Source organism: Anser anser (genome assembly GCF_964211835.1).
Source record: "Anser anser genome assembly, chromosome: 6".
Lineage (NCBI taxonomy): Eukaryota > Metazoa > Chordata > Aves > Anseriformes > Anatidae > Anser > Anser anser.
The window spans coordinates 12,659,356-12,682,239 of NC_139726.1; the positions used below are offsets into that span (position 1 = coordinate 12,659,356).

At 37.9% G+C, this 22,884-nt stretch overlaps 1 protein-coding gene across 9 annotated transcripts in view; it reads right to left on the bottom strand.

Moving 5' to 3' along the window:
- The window catches only part of CNTNAP5 (contactin associated protein family member 5), a 290,859-nt gene that overhangs the window by 102,861 nt on the left and 165,114 nt on the right, over window positions 1-22,884 (bottom strand). For all 9 annotated transcript variants that reach the window (XM_083841975.1, XM_083841976.1, XM_083841971.1 and 6 more), the window contains one exon: window positions 9,636-9,742. In XM_083841975.1, coding sequence (XP_083698101.1) covers window positions 9,636-9,742 — 107 coding nt within the window. The remainder of the gene's footprint in view (window positions 1-9,635; window positions 9,743-22,884) is intronic.

A 22,884-nucleotide genomic window follows, 5' to 3' on the forward strand; every position in this document is an offset into this window, starting at 1 on the left:
TTATTCCAGTATTCACAACTGGAGGAGCAAACAGGGAGTCCCTCAGTTGCCAAAGCGCTGACGAAAGTAACTGGACTATGGAGGGTCAGGAGAGAAACTGTAACAGGTGATTAAGTAAGCAACCAAGGAATCATAGTTTGATCAATTTGCAAAGTTCTCGAACTCCAGCTCATTTAGTGAATTTGCTGTCATCATCATTACAGGACACTTTATCTTTTCTTGTTACGGATTATGTCAATTGCTTCCCCTGAATTGTTTGCTAAGTATTTTTGAAAGCAAGCGATGGTGCAGAGACATAAAATTAATATGTTGGCTTTGAACTGGCACATCTAGAAGCTCATTCTTCATCACAAACTTTTTCCTCTTAAGTGTTTTTGCTACTTCTTGACTGTCATTTTGGCTGGAGCCTGGATACACTTTTATCCAAATTGATAAGGAAAGATGTGAAGATTCAACCATTAATAACATGGACAGATACAAACAGAGATGATGTAGACAGCCCCTTTGTCACTGTATATTTGGAAACAAAAAAAAAGCTGAATAGAGCAAGAATTCAGGCTAAAGGTGCTCAAGTGGCATAAATCTGAAAGGACACACAAGCTTTGTATGCTTTGGTGAAGCTACGGTTATGTCTGTCTGGTGTTCTCCTTTCAGTTATGACAATTCCAGCAGTAGGTATTAGGGAGTAGCAGAAGAAGTGGGAAAAATCTATAAGCCCCAAGCTCTAGCACATAAAGCATATTCTAACTATCACGACTTAGAGAATAGATGTTTTGCTGGACAGTTTATTTTGTAGTTGCACACTGAAAGTTTCATACGCCTGTATTTTAAGCAATTGGTACTACACACTTCTAGACTGGATGGGTCATTGCTTTCAGTTCTCTCTCTCCTTTCTTTCTTTCTATTTTATGCTATACAGTGCATCAAGGAGAAAATGATATTTGTTTTTTAGTCACCAGCAGATCCCCCCACAGGCATTTCATGTGCACCATCCATTCCAAGCTCTGCTCATCGTTTTTGCAGGCCGAGCTGATTGCAGGTTTCAGAGTGAAGTCACGCAGTTCCATTTGCTGAAAAAGGCCTTATTACCCCAGTGACAACAACTTGAAGCTGTCTTATGGTTCAATGGAAGACCCCATCTCTTTGTAGTCATTCGTCACTTTACGCAATCAGGAATGCCATACAAAAGTAAAAAACAAACAAACAAAAAACAGTCAGCTGTGACTGTTAAGACCCCAGAGCCTTAACTTTGAAAATTGCCTTCAGATTTATGTTCCACTTTGTGCCAAACTTCTTTGAAGTAGATGGAGATACAGTTGTTTTGGGAACAGCAGGAAATCATTAAGGAGTCACCAACTATTTATGAATGTAATAGGGATTAACTTTCAAAAAGCAAGCAACAATTGTAATTATGAAACTGCTGACAAAGGCACACATTTTAATGTCAAACAACATTTGCAGTAATTACACTTTTTTTTTTTTAAATAAAGGAGATCTCAGAGTTCATTCTGAGTAGAACTTGTCAATAATTTTCAGGCATTATTTTTAAACTAAAAAAGTTATTCCTTTTGTGAAGAATTTTTAATAGTGTTTACTTTCACACCTTCAAGTTTGTTTTCACATTTTAAAATGTTCACTAAAATGGGACTAAAATAACCTAAAATAACATTATTTATAGGCTGCTCACTGAAAGCTCATTTTCTCATTAAAATGTTTAACCAAGCAGTTTTTGAAAAGTTTTTTTTTCAAAATTGAAACCTGTAAGTTACTATTTTTTCCAAAGGAGCAAGACCACTTTTCCTTCTCTAACCATCTTTTTTTTTTTTTGACCACTTTTAACTTACATCAACCACTGAAAATAAAATGATAGTTTTCCAAAGATATTTGCTTCACTGAGCCCCAACACAACCTGTGACTTTCAGTTCCTGCTGCATTTCCTCAGGCCCTTTTGGGAATGAGATGCACTGCCATGCAGCAACAGTACTGCAATTGAGTTCCTGCAGGCAGCAGAGGCAAATTTGTTTCACGAAGTTGCATTACGCACAGCTGAAAGAGCTGCTAGCAACACATGCAAACCCATACTGTCCCCCTGCAAGTATGATCAATATGCTGCAAGAGCCTTACTGGTTTTAAATATAAGCAATTTCATCTCTGTTCAGATCTCTGAAGTATCTGGAACCTGGTAATCCAGCTGTTTTAATTACAGTCCTTAAACCAGAAGAGATTGTATCCCCACCGTGATGAAATGACAGCATGTGGCTAAGTACAAACATTTGCAAGGTCAAACTTCAATTGTTTCCAATAAAACATGTTTTTATTCAGTTTTTTACTGACAACTCATGTTTGTATTGACACTTTCTCCCAGTCTTTCTTTTGCCCTTATCAGTTCATCTGCAGTCAGATTAGGTTTCACTAAACACACATTTACTGATGCATTGCTGAGCTCCCTTCAGGTAACTCTTCCGCTGGCCTTCCTTAGTACTTAACAGCTTTGTTTCTTCTGCCCCCATGTTTCTAACTTATAAAACCCTCTCTCAGACTACTTTTATTTTCCACCCCCTGATTCTCTCTTGGTGAAAAAGATGACTGCTTCTTGTGCAAAGACTTGAACTTCTGCAAATAATCCTCATGGAACAAAATATTTAAAGCCTCCTCTCTTCAATGAAAGAATGAACTTGTTACTCACCAATTACAACTCACCCCCTGGGTGTTGGACTTGATGCAAAAGTTAAAGTGATACCTGGACTTCACTTTTACTCCTGGGAGACCAGGCAAGGTAAACCTCTCTCCTCCACCCAGCAGTATATTATTTGTATAGATAAAACTAAGATTGTGAACCCCAAATCATGAAAAAGAAAAAAAAAAAAAAAGCAACAAAAAATTTAATTTAAATCTGAGGATTTTGTCACTTTCAAATGCAATGGACATCAACATGATCTTCCTCCAAAAAACAAATCAACTAAAACCAAACCTTAAAATTCTCAACATTTATTTCTTACTATATTTCTAATTACTTTGGAAATTGATGATACACAGTTCACTGCAAATACTCTGTGGTGGAGATTCAGAATTTTGGCTGTACAAGATATGATTACCAAAATGAGTCCTGTGATATTGCTCTTTCTAGGCTGGATTCTCTTAATCTAATAAAAGTAGCTTTTTTTACACAATTTACATCAATTACTCAGATGACGGCATTTTATGGTGATATAATAAATTAAATACATTAAAGATGCCAAAAGAGCTTTAATTCTTGATATTATTGGGATGTACTGACACTGTCCAATCCCCAGACAGAACACTGCAGAAATGTATGTTGTTTTTACCACACCTAACAGTTGCACAATCATGAAATATCGTAGGCAGAATAGCCGGATCATCTGGGACTTCATTCCTTCGCAATTCTTTGTATCCTTAGATGCAAAAAGTAAAAATAAACCTTATAATAATAGTATTATTATTGTATTCTGAGGTAAAATATTATTTAATGGTTAGAACAGAAAGGCCAGTAAGACCTGGGGATCCTGTTTGGATCAGCAACCTGCCATGCACCTTGGACAAGTTGATATGCATAAATGCTCACCACAGACCAAATTAAGCATTCTCATCAAAACTCTCAGAGCTCCTGGGACACAGATTGGAGATGCCTATTTCACCCTCTACTTGCATACGTCTGGCCTGACAGATTTGCTCTTACAGACTCAGAGTAATGAGTATTCAATCCAGGATTTTTCTAAATAGCAAATCAAGCAATATGCAATGAGAGGTTTCTTCTTCTCTTCTCATTTCAACAGTAGAGGGATTAGTACAAGCAATGAACTATGGGAATGGTTGTCATTCTCACCCTTATAATACAATTGGCTAGTTAAATGCCAGAAAATGAAATCTGTACTCTCAGAAACTGGATTTTGACAGCTCTGCTGTTGACAGACTAATGCACTCTCCACTCTGATGTGCCTGCATGACAGATGGCTTATTTTCCCTTTTTAAAATATGTATTTACTCATCTGATAAATAATGTGTTATTTTCACAGATAGCTTTAAAATGACTTTTACCCCAATGTCACTTAAACGCATGTTGGGAATGGATCCTCCCATTATACATGGGATTATACCATTTCCTACAATTCAAGCTAAGGCTGTCCCTAGCTCTGTGTAGGAAAGGTCGTGTCAGCCCATCCCACTGTCACTTTCCCACTGAGGTTTGAAGATTGCTGTGTCAGTCCCTCATGCCCAGCAGCCCATGGCTGATTCAGGATAATCTCCACATCTTGCTGGGGTAAGAGTGCCAGGGAACCCTTCACTGTTAAGAACAAGGTTGGGGGGCAAGGAGAAATTATAGACTTAAAGGACATCAAGCATAGTATTTCAGCCTTACTCTTAAAGTACTGGCATTCCTGTGGTCATGTCAGGTCACACCTGACAAAGGCAGGCTTCAAAGGGTACTGAGTACCTGAGAACCCCCTATACACTCTGGTCTGCAGTCACATCCCAAAGTGGATTAGTCTCTGCATTATTTACAAGAAAATGTCAAGCAAAGTGAAAACTTTTGTTTAAACAAACACCACTGAGAAATGCAAATGTACAATTTACAGATACACAAACTGAAGGGAAAGCAATAATAAGACAGTAACTTATTACAAAATAAACAATGAAAATTCATATGCCAGAAGCATGGTGTGAACAGAAATATGCAGGAACACCAAGTACAATACTGAAGGCTTGATATGAATATTAAACATGTTTTGTTTAGTCAAAGAACACAAAAGTTTTTAAATACACATGGAAAAGTCTATTTCAATGGAAAATTGGCTACTCAGGACATATAAATTACATGACTAGATTTACTACTAGACATCTGGCATACTGAAACTCTCTGAACTACATTTGCCCAGCCAGTGAACTGTGTAAATGCATCCCTACTTTGGAACACAAGAGAATTACCATCCATGGCTTGCTCTTTAAGATGCAACTCCAGTACCGATAACAATCTCGCTGAAGCCATATTAAGCTCTTCAGATCAAAAATTATATATGCAGTAAGCATATTAGTATGAAAAAATACATTTTCAAAGCCTCAAGTTATGTTAAGTTTATGTCATACCAATGACTTTATGACATTTCCATTATTGGATGGCTCTTGCCTCCAGCAATTACCTTGGCCAATAAGACACATGCCTGTATGCACAAGATAGATCACACACTAAAGCAAATATCCAGAATTAAATTACATTCTGTTAATTATCACCTTGCAAAGCTTTGGGACATGTTGTTATCCCCAGAACATGAAGAATAAAATCATTATTTTATATGTCTCATCATCCTTTATTTCAATGTTCAGCATTCTTTGGAATAAAAAAATACACCTAAGACTAAAGGCCATCTGAAAACTGTCATACATAAAAATAACAGAAATGCAGAGGGGGAAGATGAGGCTTTCTAAGGGAGTAACATAGCTCACACAAAGAGGAGATTACCAATCATTAACTTGCAATAAAGTTATAACAGTCTGTATCTCAGGGCTATTTTACACTTGTTACTGCTTTCTCTGTCACAGGATAATTACAAGCAGAATTAATAGCATGAGAGAGATGACTGTTCAGGTTTTCAACTATGACCTCTCAATTAAAAATATATCTATATACCTACAATTCCTCTCTGTTTCTTTGTCTCTGTACATATACATCTATAATTCTGACCTAGGTTCAATTGCCTATTGCACATCTAACCTAAGACAGTCCCCCTCTGCAGAAACAGGTGAACTGGCATATTTCAGAAGTGGTCCATTCCACAGACACCTTATTTTACAGTCTCATTAGTCAAATTCTGAAAGTAGCTCACTCCCTCTGTTAAATAAAGGCCATTCTGTTAAACAGCGACCATTACCTTAGAATATATGTCACAATACCCAACAAAAATTGAGCTGAACCCCACCTAGGCCTTTTTCCCAAGCTGTTTACTAACATTGGTGTTTCTATCTAAAATAGAAAAATAGAAGGAAACATTACATTTTATCTATTTTGCTACAGCTACTGACACCCAGAAACCACTAGTGAATTTTATCACTATTTTATTTGTATTTACAGCTAAGTTCAGAAAAGAAAAGCAGGACAAAAGGAAACTTCAGAGTAAAACTTATCTGCTGCATTATATTTATTTAAATGTACACGACCCTATACCCTTTTGCTGGTGGACCCTCACCTGGATAATGTAGATTGCCATAACTCCTGTAACTGTTCAGAAGCTTTCAGAATCAGAAGGGATTCTGAATGAGCAGGAAGATACCTGGTATTTGCAGTACACCAATTGCCTCTGGGAAGATTACATCCAGGCCATGTCTAGATCAGCTAATTCTTTATATGTATATATATATTGAGATATGCACTTCTGCTCTTCATCCACACATCTTGAATTTCAACTACACCCATTTTAAATCACGAAAGACACAATCTTGTCTCACTTATCTGACATGGTCATGTAAACATTGTTCCAGGTGTGTCTTTTATCAACTTATTGTTCTGTCCTGCCACTGTCTACTTCCCCCTAGTTGTGTCAAATAAAAACTATCTTTGCTTTTCACAGCATATTTCCAACCAGTCTACCTGTCATTTTCCCTATCAAAAACGTCAAACTTCTCTGGTCATAGCCTTATATTTTTCAAACAAGCACATTATTGCTTTCTCCCATGTCACTCCTTCACACCTGTGAGCATTCAATTCCTTCCTCTTTTTAATCCACCTTATTACATTTTGCCTCTAAGGAAGCCTAGTAATAATTATGTATCTGGTAGACTGAAACCACTGCCTATGATGCTGATGAAGACTTTTTGACACTCCATCACATGCACCAGAATGTTTTCTTACCTCAGAATCCAAAGGGCAAGCTCTTTGGAACAGGAATAATCTGTATTATAAACTGTTTCTCACAGTAGGATCCAGTGTAAGTCCATGAATGTTTAGAAGAAACCAGTAAGACAGCCTGTGCATCAGCCACAGAATGCTGATGCACAAGCTCAACTATTTAGAGATGATGACAGTCAGTTAAGGACAATATATCTTCAGATATCAGTTCTTAAAATGGTAAGGTCTCACAGTCTGAGCTGATAAAACATAAATCAATTAATTCTGGTTTGCAGATACGCATGATGCAGTATTTCTTGAAAACAAAGCAAACCTCTTACAAACACCACACGAAAGAGAGGCAAAAATCACAGTGATTCAACTCAGAAAGAAACAAAATCCACCTGATGATGAAACTAGTCACACTATGTTTGACTTGCAGCAGATTGCCAGCTAAATCTTTCCACTGTTGCTGCACAGACTTAAGTCTGAAGGGCCTTTTTGTAAAAGAAATAGCCTCTCCAAGTGGTACTAGTTCAATTTCAGGCCTGTCAGCCTCAGTGTTCTAGTAAAAATCAAAATCTGTTGAGATAATGTTTCAAAACTTAAGAAATTATATGTTTTACTTTGATAGAACTATACTGAATTACCTGATTGGAAGAGCTGCCCCTATATTGAAGATATTCTGAAGTTATACTGTGATCAGATCTGAGGTTTTCATTCACCTGCTACAAGGTACTCTTGTATGTCAACCACTATCAGCTGAAAGTGATAACGTCTCTTGTTCTGTAGGTTTCTTATCAACAGCTCGCATTTGCCCACCGGCTTTGAAATAGTTTCATCACACATCTCAAGCAGATGAATGCATTCCTCCAGACTAATGTTACAGTTTATCAGCATTGCTTGGTTTACAGGGCAGCTGGCTGCACAATCTAGCTGGAATCAAATTAGCTGTTGATAATATGGTTGTAAATAAGCTCAGCAGCTGAATAGCTGTACATCACATGTGTGCACAGCTTGATCTGATGCAAGTCTTAGCACAGATCTTCTTGAGAAACTTATCAGGGTAGTTTTTACATCAGTGAACCTTAAATAACTGCAGACCTCTGTGTGCCTTTGGGATCTGAGGGAGAGCAGACATCAGTTCACAGATGCAGGAGGCTTCAATAACTCCATGCAAATATCTGTGGGGAAAACTAGTCATAAACCAGTCCTCTGCAACAATGAGATGGTCTCTTTCAGACACAAGCCATGCCAAGCTGACAGAGATATAGCGAGCCTTAGGCCCTGAGCTAATATGATAGTTCGGGTGTAGCCTAGAGGTTAGCATCCCTAATCACCTTTAATGGTCAACAGATCTCTTCCTGCCACAAGGACCCTTTCTCTTCTCATTAACTGATTTGGCCATCTAGCTTTGCACCAAGCATCAGCTGGTGTAAATATTCTGCTATGGCCTCAATCGCTGCGTACTTTGGCTCAGGTCTGGATGATTTGAAGAGGAGTGATGTCTTTTGGAATGACAAAAATGCCGGGCAAACAGTAATCCCTCTCTTCTGAATTATAAACTTGGCATTTTTCTTCACATCCTTCTTCTAGTTTGGTACAGTAGAATATGATTTCTGCACCAAACACTTACCTTGTTTTGAATTTACAATGTAGTGTTCAGGTGCCTTCAGCTTGGAAGACAAATCTATGAATAGATCTCTCAACTGCCTCTCCCATGTACTAGAGACTTCACACCACAAATGATTTCATCATTAATTAGCAAACCATTAGGGTCTCTAGAATTTGAGTACCATCGCCAATATTCTCAGCTTCAGACCACTAAGTACCTTTTCTTCTCTTCTGCTTTTTAGCTTACCAGGGAAAAATGCATCTCTCACCAGCCTCATCCTATCTGCGGTCTGACTGCTCATCAAATACCTGGAGAGGTTACAGCTGTATTCCTGGAACTGTTACTCACTTTATCTCCAGTGACAGAACAAAGTTTTACCTTCATTTTCTAACTATTTTTCCTTTTAATTAGCTTTATGAACAGGCTTTATTTTAGACTCCCCTTTCTATTTTTTTTTCAATCAGAATTCCCCGTGTGGTGTGTCTACTGTGGTACTTTTTTTAAAAAAAAATACCTTAATAATCCTTGCTGTGGATTTCAGTATGTGCGTGCATCACATACTGCTACTGTTTCAGATAATGTATCCTTGCTAAAAGGCAGCAGCCCAATGAATTCAGCAAAATTTCAAAACCATAAACTCCTGAAAACATTGATTTTGCAACATGAGTTTCCAGATAACGAGCAACAAAGACAGTCCATCCACCTTCTATTGGCCTACACATTTGGTTCAAGATACGAACAGAAGACATAGTACTGAAGAGCAAGTATTTCTTATTTCATACATTCATTACTGGTGCTTGACATGCAATCCCAACCAGAGATTCAATTCACCCAGCTCATTCTAGATAAATTTGCCTAAATGTCTAGTGACCAACTCATCTGTGATGTGTATGCAACATGAATGAATGTAAAGTTCTCCAAATCAATGCACAATGTGAGAAAAAATGTGGAAAGCAGTTAAAATGGCTTTGTTTTCTCCAAAATATTTGTCAAGAAACAAGCACATTTACAAATGGGTTCCCATAGTTTTCCTATACCAGTTCTTGAACTCTTCCATGAGACATGTCAGGGCATGTCACATCCTACAATATGAGATGACCTGTCACTAAGCTCCTCTCTGTTTTATGTGCACATTGACATATCTGTTGTAGTAGAAAACAATGAATGTGTGGGTTTACTTACAGTTATGACAGGTAGCTCCCATATAACCTGTATCATTACAGTCGCAGTAAAATGTGGTCCAGGACTGAGAACATTTTCCTCCATGTTCACAGTAGTTAGGCAAACATCTGATCAGAGACAGATTTAAAAAATGTAATTAATTATAAATATTTCAATAAAAATAATGGTCTGGAAAAAAAAATAGTCTCTTTTCCCATTGAGGCAAGAGTTTCCTAGGGCTGAATCACTGCATATTACCTGAAGTAATTAGTTATTCCTCTGATCTTTGACTCACTACCATCATAAACACTGAAGAAATCAACATTTAATAAATCCAGCAAGCCAGTAAAGATCACTCTCAAAATAAATAAAAATCCACTTGTCCTTTACTTGTTAGCAGTTAAAGTGCCACAAACTATCTCAGCAAAGAGGAGGAGGATGAATAACAGGTGAAAATACTACTGAAATCTTGTTTAAAAGAATTCCCAGTTCTCTGATTAAAAAGAAATCATTATCACCAAAATTAGGCTGCAATACATTTTGTGGTAGCTCAAATGACATGAAAATCTCAGAAGTGAAAGGGAAAATATGCTTCAGTTATGAGTTCTGTACTCTCTCTTCTTTCCCTTGTTTTAGTTGGTATGCCTCCAAAGTATTATTGAGAAGCAAATTATTAAAAGAAGAAAGAGGCATAACAGCATGCAGCTTGGGAAGTGAACAGAAACAAAAGCTGCGGGAGATAAATTCAATCTCCAGGACAAGAGGTGAACACTGATCTGAACTACAGGGGTGTAAATACGGGCAGTGTAATGGAGTTACACTGGTCTACATGGAAACAGAGCTTGTTCCATTGTCTTTTCTTTTTTTTTTTTTTTTCCCTTACTGTATATTAGATAATCTCTTTTACACTGTGTGTTCGAATTCTGAAAAATGAGTAACTTGTTTATAATACCACTGATGAAATTGTGATGGGTGGGTGGATAGAAAACAGACAATCTATCCATCTCACCCACGCCAGCATTTCATTAGGGTCTGCTTGGCTGCAAATTGAACTTCAAAATCCTTTTTATGGCCCAGATTTTTCAGTGCTGCCAGCAACCAATGAAGTCACTGAAGCTACCTAGATTTGTACTAGTTGAAGACCTGATTTTCTTGTAGTTCATCTCATTCTTAGTAAACGTTTGCATTTAACTGTGCACATTGCCTTTAACTGTGGCTTTCTGTCTGTTTCTTCAAGAATCCTGACAATTAAAGCACATTTCACTTGTAGAAATTGAAAACTTATGTGTCACTAACGGCCACTGTGCTCCACAGGCTTCTGAGCCCCACCAGCCATGCATTCATCAGCTTACTTGAGTCCAAGGTTATCTGGAGTTGCCAAACACTAACTACCCCAAGAAACTTGCATATGTGATAAAAGCCTATCAGACTAACCTTATGTCTTCAACATGCTGTGTGCAAGTACTTGCACATGTATCCTTGTCTGCATATGTATGGGGCTGAGATTTGATCTGGAACTCAGATTTACTTGATCACTATTTATACCACCATAATAAAATTACACAGACAATATATCATATCAAAGATTAACTCATTTTTATTAATACTTAATCAATTGTTCTTATAGTCATTATTTATTATTCAAATATTACAGACATAAGGGTTTCAAGAAGAAAATATGATATTTATAACTATCAGTAACATCATTTGAGGCAATTATAAGGTATATTACTCTTATAAAAAATAATTTTTATGGCTTCCACTAATCATCGGTCTCAAATATAGAATGGGGAAAGAAAACGGCAAATACACTCCTCGATTTCCTGCTCACCGGGGAGGTTTTTGCAGTGCTGTGGAGAACAGTTGAGACACACAGAAAGGGAAATAAAGAAGGTGCGTCTCAAAGTCCAACTTGTCAGTTTATCTGTAGTAGACACCATTTCTTAGGCTTTTTACTTAAACATCTAAAACAAAGACAAAGGGGATGGGCAAAGCTTTTGGTTTTGACTCGTACTGACAGGCAGTCTGAGAAAGGGTGAGCCTTCAGCTTTTAATGCTATGCTGAGAAATCATCCAGCAGAGACAAAAGCCCTGCTGATACAGAGACAGCTTAGCCAGGCCCTCTGCCATCACATCTACTCATGGCAATGGAGAAGAGATTAATCTGTGGGTCAATGCTAAAGAAAGCAAGAACAGCCTATGAGATGGCACAAGTAGGACTGGCTGGTGCATGACCTGTGCCCAGCTGTGCTCTGCAGGACTCACCAGCAGTTTCATCCCAGAGACTTCAGGAGAAGCACAGTGGTTCAACAGCTCTGCAGTGATAAATATAAATTTTGACTGGAAGAGCAATTTGCTCAAGTTTACACTTCGGTCATGTCTGGTCTTGCCCTCAGTTTATTGCCTTCACTTCTACCTGCTCTTTGATGATAAACATTCACTTATATCACCTGTACAAGAGAAGTAGCTATACTCATATTGCAGAGAGTGATGGAGACAAGAAATATCTGATGTTTATAAAGCTCTTAGGAGAGGTAAAAATAGCACTGCACTGTATCATTATCATAATTTACATCATCAGTGTAATGGACAAATATGTTTTCTGCCTATTTTTAAACTAACTCTTATTAATTAACCCCATACAGTACACCTAATTGCTAGTCATTTGTGGTTTGCCAAAGGCCCGTATCAGAGGCTTAGCCACATTTATTCCATTAAAACAGCTTCCTTAATAAAGGCTTTACAAAGTTGAAGGTCACTTCTCATTTCTGTTTGTCTTACAAATGCAGACACTTTTTCTTCCCCCAACAATGCACAACAGACAAGTTGAACTAGCTATGTAAGCTTTTAATGATATTCATAAATTCAGAATTAAACTTTTTTTTTTTAATTCCTTAGTCTATTTGCTTTAATTAGCACCAACCACATTGATCTTGTTTTGGTCAGATAACTAACCCTTCTAAGAGCTTATGAAACAAATTTCTTCGCAACTCTAATAATTACCATAATCCCATTCTAACTGAGCAGTTGTGTCTTCATTAGAAGCAAAATTTATCCTAATTGTCAGAGAAGTCCAAATTAAGAAATAACTATGATTAAAACTAATCAAGACATGGATAAATCACAGGTTGTTTCATTTGCTGACTGTCCCAGAACCTCATGCTGAAGGGTTCAATATATATATTTTAAAATACAGATATTTGCATTCTAGTGGATTCAAGCAATTCTAGCAAAGATCACAGTGGTATCATAGAATTTTTCAAAGACAAACAATTGCAGTAGGCAGCCCCTGACCTATTTGCAATTGAAACGAACAGATTGAGTCAATTTTAGTGAGTATGACAAATGGGACACTTTGAAACTTAATGCTTTGCCTAAGACAACTTGTGATAGACCAGGGACTGATCTTTCCGATTCCAGACTAATTCATAGAATACCTCATGGTGAATTAATTTTATAAAAATAAATAAATACATAAATGAAACAAATCATTTTTCCCTCCTTCAGCCAAGCTGGAAAACAAACACCTAAGTGAGCAATTAGCAAAGCCTTCACAAAAGCACTCACTGTCCTTAGATGAAACATCTCCAAAAATGCATGTACTTCCTTTGAATTCAAAGGACAAACTGCATAGACATTAAAAGGCAAAATTTGGCCCTTTATTGGAATGACGAAGAAATAACAATGACAAAATTACTTGAGTGGGAAGGCTGAAGGAGTTCTACGCATTTGATGTTACACTTGACTGGAAATAAACCTGGTACTTTCAATAAGCACCTCTCAGATTTTGTTACAGTCAGCACAACACATCCTGCCTGTACCACTTTCTATTCTTCCTAAATAAACAGAAAAAAAGAAAGCTGAGAAAAAAAAAAAAAACACCACACTCAATATTAAGACTCAATTTGCATCATTTTGAAGCAACTCAACAATGTTGTAACAAGAACACATACAAAAGTGAAAAGCATCTTTTTCAAGACAGCATTTGCTTTATGTTATCACCAATTAATGTTCTTTCAGCATGTTTTCATATTTTAGGGGGTGCAGCTATTTCATGTAAAATCAACGAAATAGAATATTAACACTGATTATTTTGTATAGTAAGCATGTATGTACAATGAAGCTCATGGTGTTACCATAACAGTCTGTAACTTTGCTCTGGTAATTTTTTTTTCTTCACTAAAATCAATACGTTTAGGCCAATGGCAATAGCATGCCTTTTTGTCTTACTCTGCTGAGCAGTGAATCTGAAACTCCTTGCCAAATTATATTTCAAATATACGAAATGGACTCAAAGGGAGACCAAACAAGCACTGGAAGGGAAAGGTAAGAGAAATCCACCAACACCACTACATAGACAAAGTTTATCAACTTCAGGGATTTACCAAGGGGAAAACAAATGAAGATGAGGTAGCATTAGAAAAGAAAGTACCACAGGAGCACATCCCATCTTGTTTATCTCTGAATGTCCATTTGTGGCAAAATAGTGAGCTAGATCTCCTTAAATAAATTGAGAAGAGAGAACTACTAGAACCAGAGGAAGGAAGGGAAAAGAGTGAATAAAAATATCATTAAGACTCCCAACTTGAATCATGCCTTTCTTTTCTCTTATTCTCAAGCATTACTTATGAATATAGGCAAGCAAAAGAATTAATGCTTTCCAGCTCTTTGGGTTTTCTCAGTGCGCATTCCCTCCTCCTTACCCCACTTCTCAACTTCTCTCTCTTCCCTCAGCTTTAACAAACTGAAGAACTTTTCAAAAAACTGCTGTGGCATTTTTATTTTTTTTTAAGCCATCTACGTTTTCTTCCCTAAATGTATTACCATATGAAAAGTTATGGAATACAAAAAGAACAAGAGTAACATGAACAAAGGATTTTCCTCTTCCACACTAGAAGTCATTTACTCTGTCACTTCTAATAGATATAAAAGTATCTAAAGAAAAGTATTTGGGGTCATTTAATAATCTGGCACAAGGAGATGTTTTTCTTCTTCCTGAGATTGGCAAAACTTTGATGACAGAACATTTAAAATATATTATTACTATTTCAGGCTCTGCACTTGAATACCACTGTGAGACCAACATTGAGAAGATCTGAAGTTGATGCTAAATGCCCACAGGCACATGGCTGGGACAGAACTGTGTGAGGAGGCTGTTCTGGGATTGGTACAAGTAAAAGGAAAAAAAACTATTTATCTATGCTTAGATAAAAGGCTTTTTTTTTTTTTTTTTTCCATTTTTTAAGCATTTGATTGCTTTGTTGTTAGAACACCTACATTTTTAATAGAGGTAAATGTGCTGACAGTTTGGCTTGGCATCAGCAGAAAGGATTTTATATAAATAAATTTGAAAATCAAAAAAGGACAAATAAACCATCCTGTACAGACAGCTGTTCCATTTAGAATTCATCATTTTACAAAGGAAAAGCAGAAAAGCCATCTGTGAAAACCAAACACACAAACAAACAGGGACAGGATATTATATCCTCCATGCATACCCACAGTTAGCCTTTAATATACCATGGGGTTGCACATTGCATGAATTTCAACTACATGATTAGCAATGGGGATAAACACTACTTAGGTCCCCCTAGAAATTCAGTTCCACACTTAAGTCAGATTCCAAAAAAACACTTCAGAAGCTCCCTACCAACCTTCCAACAGTTTTCTTTCTCCACAGAGGTCTCATTCAGTGGCAAACCCCTTTTCCAGTGTTACTGGGCCCTCCACTCCAGGAGAAAAACAAAAGGTAACTATCTCCAGCTCTGCCATCTTCCCGCACATACAGGTCCATCACAGATAGAGGAAAATGTTCACCCTGCTCAAACTAGTTGTGAAATTACCTGTTACAGAATTTGTTAAACACATTTTAAGGACCACATCAGCACTGATCTAAGTTACTCTGTAGCGCCATCAAGTGAGATTTGAATTCAGCACCATTTTCTTACTCCACTTGAAAATAAATAAATAGGCAAACTCATCTGAAAAAGAACAAGACTAAATTAACACACAGTCTGCCTGCAGTTCAGATGAAGGATATGAATGCAACAGGTAAGTCTGAAGAACTTGTCTGTTTGCTCTGAAAACAGAGAATTGCTACATACCAGTGCACCATTCATGGTCCTCAATCAGTGTTTTCTGCAGCTGGTGTTGCATATACAAAGCAAAGTTAATAAAAACTCTTAAAATTAAGTGAGGGCAAAATCATCTCATGACATTATCCAAATAATCTGAACATTAACTTTCATTCACATTAGAGGCAAAGGACAGAAAACTGCCCCTTTCTTCAGAGGTAGCATCATCCAGTGTGATTGCCTATTTTACAGAGAATTTGCTTTGTACAAATATATTCTTGTCTTATAATTACCACACAAGGAAATCATCTGACAGTGCAAAGCTCATATACCAGACCAACAGCAGGGAATTCTTCTACATAGTTTTATTACACTTAATTGCCAGTCAGCTCGTAAGCAGCCAGAGAGAGAAATTCTGTCACCAGCTGCATTATCCAGCTAGTTTAACATTAGAATAGATATGAGAAGAGGTGGGGATGTTCTCCAGAACTGCAGGGGTATTAATTCTGATACCCAGATTTTGGGTTAGCTCAGTGTGGTTTCCTTTATTTATATCTCACTGAGTTTTTCTGCATCCTGCCCTCCCATCCTAAAACTTGTGTGGTATTGAGTGGGTTTCCCAGACTCTCACTCCAAAATGAGCTACCTGCAATGGTTTTATGTTAGCATGTTTAATTGGTAGTACATTCTTTGGGGAAAAATCCCCCAAGGGATTTTTCACTCTCACAGAACACCATGTATACTTCTATTTCTAACACTTTTTTTTTTCCACTGCATATCAATCTTTACAAGGGAAAAAGTCATTAAGATACCTTTTTCATTTTTAATCTCCCCACCATATAACATAGTTTGGATTAAGGATTTTTCCCTTTTCCTTTCCATAATATTATTTCCAGTGTTTTGCTTTGTTTTTAGTGAAAAGAAAGGGGAAAAAGTTAAATTTTATAAAGACAATTTGATGAAAAAGAAAGAGCAATTTCTAACAATACTGTATTTTTTGCTGCACAAGAAACAATTTGTCAGTGTTTTAGAAAGTATCAAAACAAACATGAGAAAGGGAAATTTTTTGAAAACCTGTCCTCAATTTCTTTCATTAAAATAGAAACTGAAGGGATCTTCAGTGTGCTTATGTGCTATTTGTACATATGTGCACTGGAGCCTACATTTGGAAGAGGAAAGAGACACACAAAAAGGGACACAGAAAATCCATCACAGGACTGAAGTGATATTTTTAAGGTTATATGAGATCAGAGGAACTGTAACCTGGATTATCAGACCTTTTTAAACAACTAGTGAGGACAGCCTCCCTGTAGCATTTCAATGGAATAAAACAAAAAAGAAAAGAAAAAAAAAATCCAGGTATTCCAGCATCTGAAGTTGTGCAGTTCAAACACTCTACTGACAGAAGTACAGACTCACAAGATTCACATCTACCATATCTACCTGTGATTTACCCAGAATCAGATTTTTTTCTTATTCAAGGAGCATGATCTAAAAAGGTCTGACTCATTGCTATAAAACCAAAAAGAAATGTTAAGACGACCTTTTGGAAAGAGAAAAAAAATCCAGACTGTCAAATCAGTGTCATTCTGCAGAAAAGACACTAAATACTGAAAACAGGAACAGTAGAGAGAATGAGAAGAATGGATGCCAAATTATTAATGTTTTGATTCCTTCTGCAATGCACTGCAGGTATTTATATGGGAGTGAACGCAGTATGAAGTGTTTGCTTTTCCAATCCCAGCCTGGGATTGTAATAAATAAAATTAAAACTCACTGGGCATAATTAGCCAGGATATTTCTCATTTGCATGGCCAACTTAGAAAAAAATCATATAAAGTTTGGCTTCAGCTGTAGGGCATACATTAATTCTTAGAAGAGATTAGGGAAATGCAAAAGGAGACTGTACTTTCATCAGATTTATCCTAACCTGCTTCACCTGCAACAGTAATTAATTTCCCAAAGGTCCATTTTGACAGTACAACACATGAAATAACATTAAGTTCATTACTAAAAGAAGGAAAAAGTTGGAAATTATTATTTCTTACAAGTAAAAACTGATAGTAAAATCTAACGGAATCTACAAAGGAAATGCGTAAAAAGTAGGATTTAAAAGGTCAGTTCTATTTGGCAAGGAAAAAGAATACTTTAAACTAATTTATTTAGAAAATATTATGAAGAATTTCCACAGATAAAACATGGCTAGGGATAAAAGGGTAAGGATTAAGGACACTTTTCTTTCACTTCTTTGTGCTCCATGACTTGAGGAGCACAGGGACGCAAACTCGTGAATCAACTCAGTGTGCTCCTCCCTAATGAAGTAAACTGTTAATGCCAATCCCATCACAGTGATTATTATGTATACCACATGCTGCTCTCTCCACTTGTATTTCCTAGGAGAATTGGAATATGCAGATGAATCCTGGTTTAATAAGGATGGCAATATCAGTGTGTGTGCCTGCCCACTGATGCTACCATGATAAAACAATGCCGGGATTTGTAAGGAGATGTCTGAGGTCAATTTTGCATTCCTAATTGCAAATCCTTGGAATTCCCAGGATATCCTACAAGACAAGCCATCATCAGCCCATCTGCTAAGGTGGTTTCAACATGAATCCTTTTGTTTTGTTTTGTTTTTGTTTCCCCCTAGGTCACTTAAGGGAACTGAAGCTCGCATTGTTGTCCTTGACAAGTACTGTCAGTCTTTGCTATAGTGAGGGCATGGTGCCAGCCAAGTAAAAATAGGACAACCCAGTCAAAGCTTCATCAGCGCAAAATCAACACTAACTGCAGCAATCAGATTAAAGTACCCTCTCAGTTACAGGCAGGGAGAGCAATGCATGTATTTATGTATTCATATGGATGTGTGCCTAAAGGAAAGGAGGCTTTGACTACTAGTTCATTTATGAATGACAGGTTCAGTACAGAAATGCCTTTCTTCAGTCCCAAAACTATCACATCTCAGATACACAAGCACAAATTATGTATAAAACTTATGACAATCTAATAATGGGTGTATCATGCTTCTGCACCTGCCTTAGCCCTACCTTTGTCCAGGTAAACTTTATTACCAAAAAGTCAACAGCTTCAAGCTTTTTCAGCCCTGGCAGGGAGGGCAGAATCATATTAAAGTTTAGGCTCCTTAGCAAAGCTTCTCTGTCAACAAACAACCTAAAGGCCACATCCATTGTGATGCAGGTTGAGAAGTTCAAAAGCATGAAGGTAACCAACATCATTGTTAAAGATGCAACTATTCCTCTCTTGAAACCCTGATGGAAACAACCATTTGTCTAGAACCATTTAGAGGGACAGAGACTAGTTCCATGAAAGACGTGAGGTCAGGGGAAAATGATGCCAGTTTTCTCCTTACTACAGCTGTTTGCTGCAAGATATCTCAACTGCAATACCTCCACTTTTCTTTACACAGTTTGGAGGAGCTGGTATGAGAAACCATGCCAGATCTTACCTCTTTGTGAACTCCTGGAAACAGAATTTTCTCCTCTGTGACTAACACTGCAAAGCAGAGTTTGTCCCATTACACGCAAGAAGTGGATGAGATTAACGAACCCACGTCTACAAGCTTCAAGGCAGCCCTTGCTGCTGTATTCCAAGGGGTCCATCTGCTGTAAGAGCAGACAGCCTTGCACAGCCCAAAGGGAGCATCTGTGCCATATGATGTAGGGCTGGAAATCCACGGTGTTTCTGGACTGAGGTTTAATGATTTTCTGGCATGTTTTCCTAATATCCATGGCAACTCTTGAGCTGCAGTATCTCTTGAGCCCACATTCCTCCATCTATTAACCGAATAAGATGCCAACTATAGCAAACAACCAGCTCAGTGTCAGGACTGAAGCTAGTACTTCTAGTCCCAAAATCCAGCATTCCAGCCAATTGCTGAATGGGAAATCCCAGAGCTTCTCAACAGTGTGGCCAAGTTCTCAGCATCTGCATATTTATTTTCCTACACATTTCATTTATTTTTAAATGAGAGGCTGCTTGAAATTCCCCCAAGCTATACCTTCCATTGTTTGCCCACATACACACAGACCAACACCCCCACTAATCCATTGCTATGCAGAGAGAGAAAAGAGCACAAAAAGAATTATTACTTAGGAAAATGCAAAGTCATATTCCCACATATTTTGAAATGAGCAGATACAACAAAACATATTTCTGCACTGAAAAACTGAGTACAAAGAGTTGCCCACGATGAAAAGGATGTTTTATAAAGAGTAAGAAACTCAAACTTCTCAGTACTAAGACCTATATCCAGACTTCACTTCAGATCACCAGTGCCTCTACTCCAGTTTCCTTACTCTGACAGTGTTACAGCAAAGATGCTGATGAGATGACTTTAAGAACATTTCACCAAACACTCTATCAGCTTCCAGCAATCAGTGGCTTAAGGATTCATGTATGCCTTACTGGCTTTTTCCTTTACATTTGACCTCTACAGCATCTAATGACATCCAATTTGATGCTGTGTAAGATCTGAATTTTGAGAAACAGTAAATACTTCATGATCCACCTCCTTCATGCTGCTCCTCAATGCACAGTCCTGCTTAGCTCTTGTGTCCAGGCTGAAAAGTCCTAGCCTATTTAATTTTTCCTTGTAGACAACAGTTTGTGGCACACAAGAACAGAGGGTCAGTTTTAGAAACAGCCAAAAGGCCTGAATGACAGAGTTATAGTCAGAACTGCACACAACATCACCTCCGAGTGACCCAGAGAGGACATACTTCTTGGAAAGGGTTGGTCAGGCCAAGACTGAGATCAGTGAATATATCCAACTGGATTTGCACTTCTTTTAGCAACTGAAATAGAGGATGTGAAGTGATCAACACACAGTTATTAGCTTGATTTATGAAGGTGTAAATGCTTCCAAAAATGTCCAGTGTCTCAGTCCCTGCCTCCTCCCAACACCTTATGAACATCTTGCCCTCATTTTGACCACATCTGAAAGATGGTCAGACACCTCAAAGCCAAGAAGTGAGACAATCTCATGAAAATAGAAAGACGAGTAGAAAGGAATCAAGCTAGTGGTCATCAAAAGAAATATATAGCCTCAGATGAATCCTCATTCTAGACATTATGGAGTCCACAAAGAAGACCTCCCCCCCCCAAGAAAAAAAAAAAAAAAAAGAGTAACAAATTCTGTCTCTCACAGAACATCACCCTGTAGTTGCAAAAAAATGAATCATGCATTGTTAGAAGCAAAGAGTGAAACAGGAAAACGACAAATGGATAAAATTTGTTGCTCTTCCTCCTCCATTTCTTTACACTCTAAACTTAATATATTCACAAGTTAAAAAAAAATATATTAAAAAACACCGTACCTGAGGGCTATCTGCCTGCCTCCCCACCCTGCCGCAGAACTTCCTTAGAGCACCAGAGAGATGCATCTACCAAACAAGTTCTCACAGGTGTATGATACAATTCTGAGGTGAATTCCTGACAGGTTCTTCCCACATTTATATGCTTTTTTTTTTTTCTGAAGCAATGTTATTGTTGTTGACATTTCAGACCCCCCTAAAGCAAGAACAAGCCACAGCTGTTCTAGCTGGAGGAGAAGCCTGAGCAAATGCAGAGAATCACACAGAGCTGGAAGGGAACTCAGGAGATCACTTAGTCCATGCCTATGCCCCAAGGCAGGATTGTGCATACCCATGTTTGCTGTTTCTCAGAGACTCATGTAACCTGTTCTTAAAGTCTTCCAGTGACTTCACAGTCTCCTCAGGCAGCCTATGCCACAGGTGTTCTCCTGTACATCCTGGCCAGAGAAGATTATTCTTTTCTGCACTGCAGCAGCCTCTTACCACCTGAGGCCCGTTATGCTGCCTTCCCTCAGCAATCTCTTTTCTGGTTGAAGAACCAGCACTTAATCAGTCTTTCTTTGCAGGGAATGTTTTCTAGACCTATTTTATTTGAGCTCTGAATATGTTCATAGAGAACAGAAATTTAAAAGCAAGAGTGCTAATGAACCTGTGATGGCTAAACATCAGGATTAAGGGCCAAAGACAGAAAGAATCATTGTGTTCTTCCCAGACTTTCTTACCAGTCAGGCTTTTCCCTGGAAGCTTTTAGGTTTACTATATCACCTCAGAAGATGCCTTCTTTCGCAAAAAACACTTACAATGCAAAATCCCAGGAGTGAGGGTTGTATGATCCCTCTAGCCATGAACCTAATCTACATCAATCTGAACAGAAAATAAATCCACAAAGAGAGCCTGCATTTATTTGCCAGATGGCTTTTGGTCACGGATTGTCAGTGTAGGACTTGTACTTCTGCAAAAGTATGCATACATACCCAAAGTTTCCCTCCCCAGAAGTCTCTGAATTCAGGGACTTCATGGCACCTTCACTTCCATGTTTCATCTCTGCCTTGTTACTCTCTGCTCCGTGCTCGGCTGCTGTATTTTTCTGACTCATTAATTCAGCATAAAGCAAACACACCCTGCTGTGTACCTGGCACTTCTAACCAAGCAGAAATCCTGAAGAGGCAACAACAAAGATAGAGAAAATTAAACAAATCCACTTTCTTTTAAATATGGAGCAGACCTCTATGGCTTAGCAGCATATTATCTCATTTTTTCTTTACCTGGGGATAAATGCATTGGAAAACGGCTATGACATCTAACGCTTTGTAACAGGAGCAGTGTAAGCACCACACTTTACAATACCCTCAGAAAACACAGAGCAATCTGTGCATTTGGACAACCGCAGTAAATATACATACTATGAACAAAAGAAAAACATAGTTTACTAGATTAACAGCATAAAGGCAGCAGGGGTAATGCCAAGAGTCCTACACATGCACTGCTACAAGAAAGACTTCTTCCTCCTACAAATTGTATTTTCCCATTCCACAAGGCATTGGGAACAGTATCCAGGAAGAGCTTTGCCCTGAAGGAGGCAAAGGGAATATGGTAGTACTTTCCAGAACTTGTGGAACAGACACAGCTCTGAATAGATTGGGAGTGCCTCTCCTTGCACAGGATATGTCACCTAAGGACGACATGTAGGTACCATCCAAGGGCATGGCAAATCAGAGATGACTTCAGATGCCACAGCAGGAATATAAGCGATGCTGGCACTGCAACTGAGGGCTGCAAACGGGCAGTCTCTTATTAGGAGATAGCACTAACTAGCCTTCTTCCATCATAAGGACAATCTGTGTTGACTACTGTATTCAACTT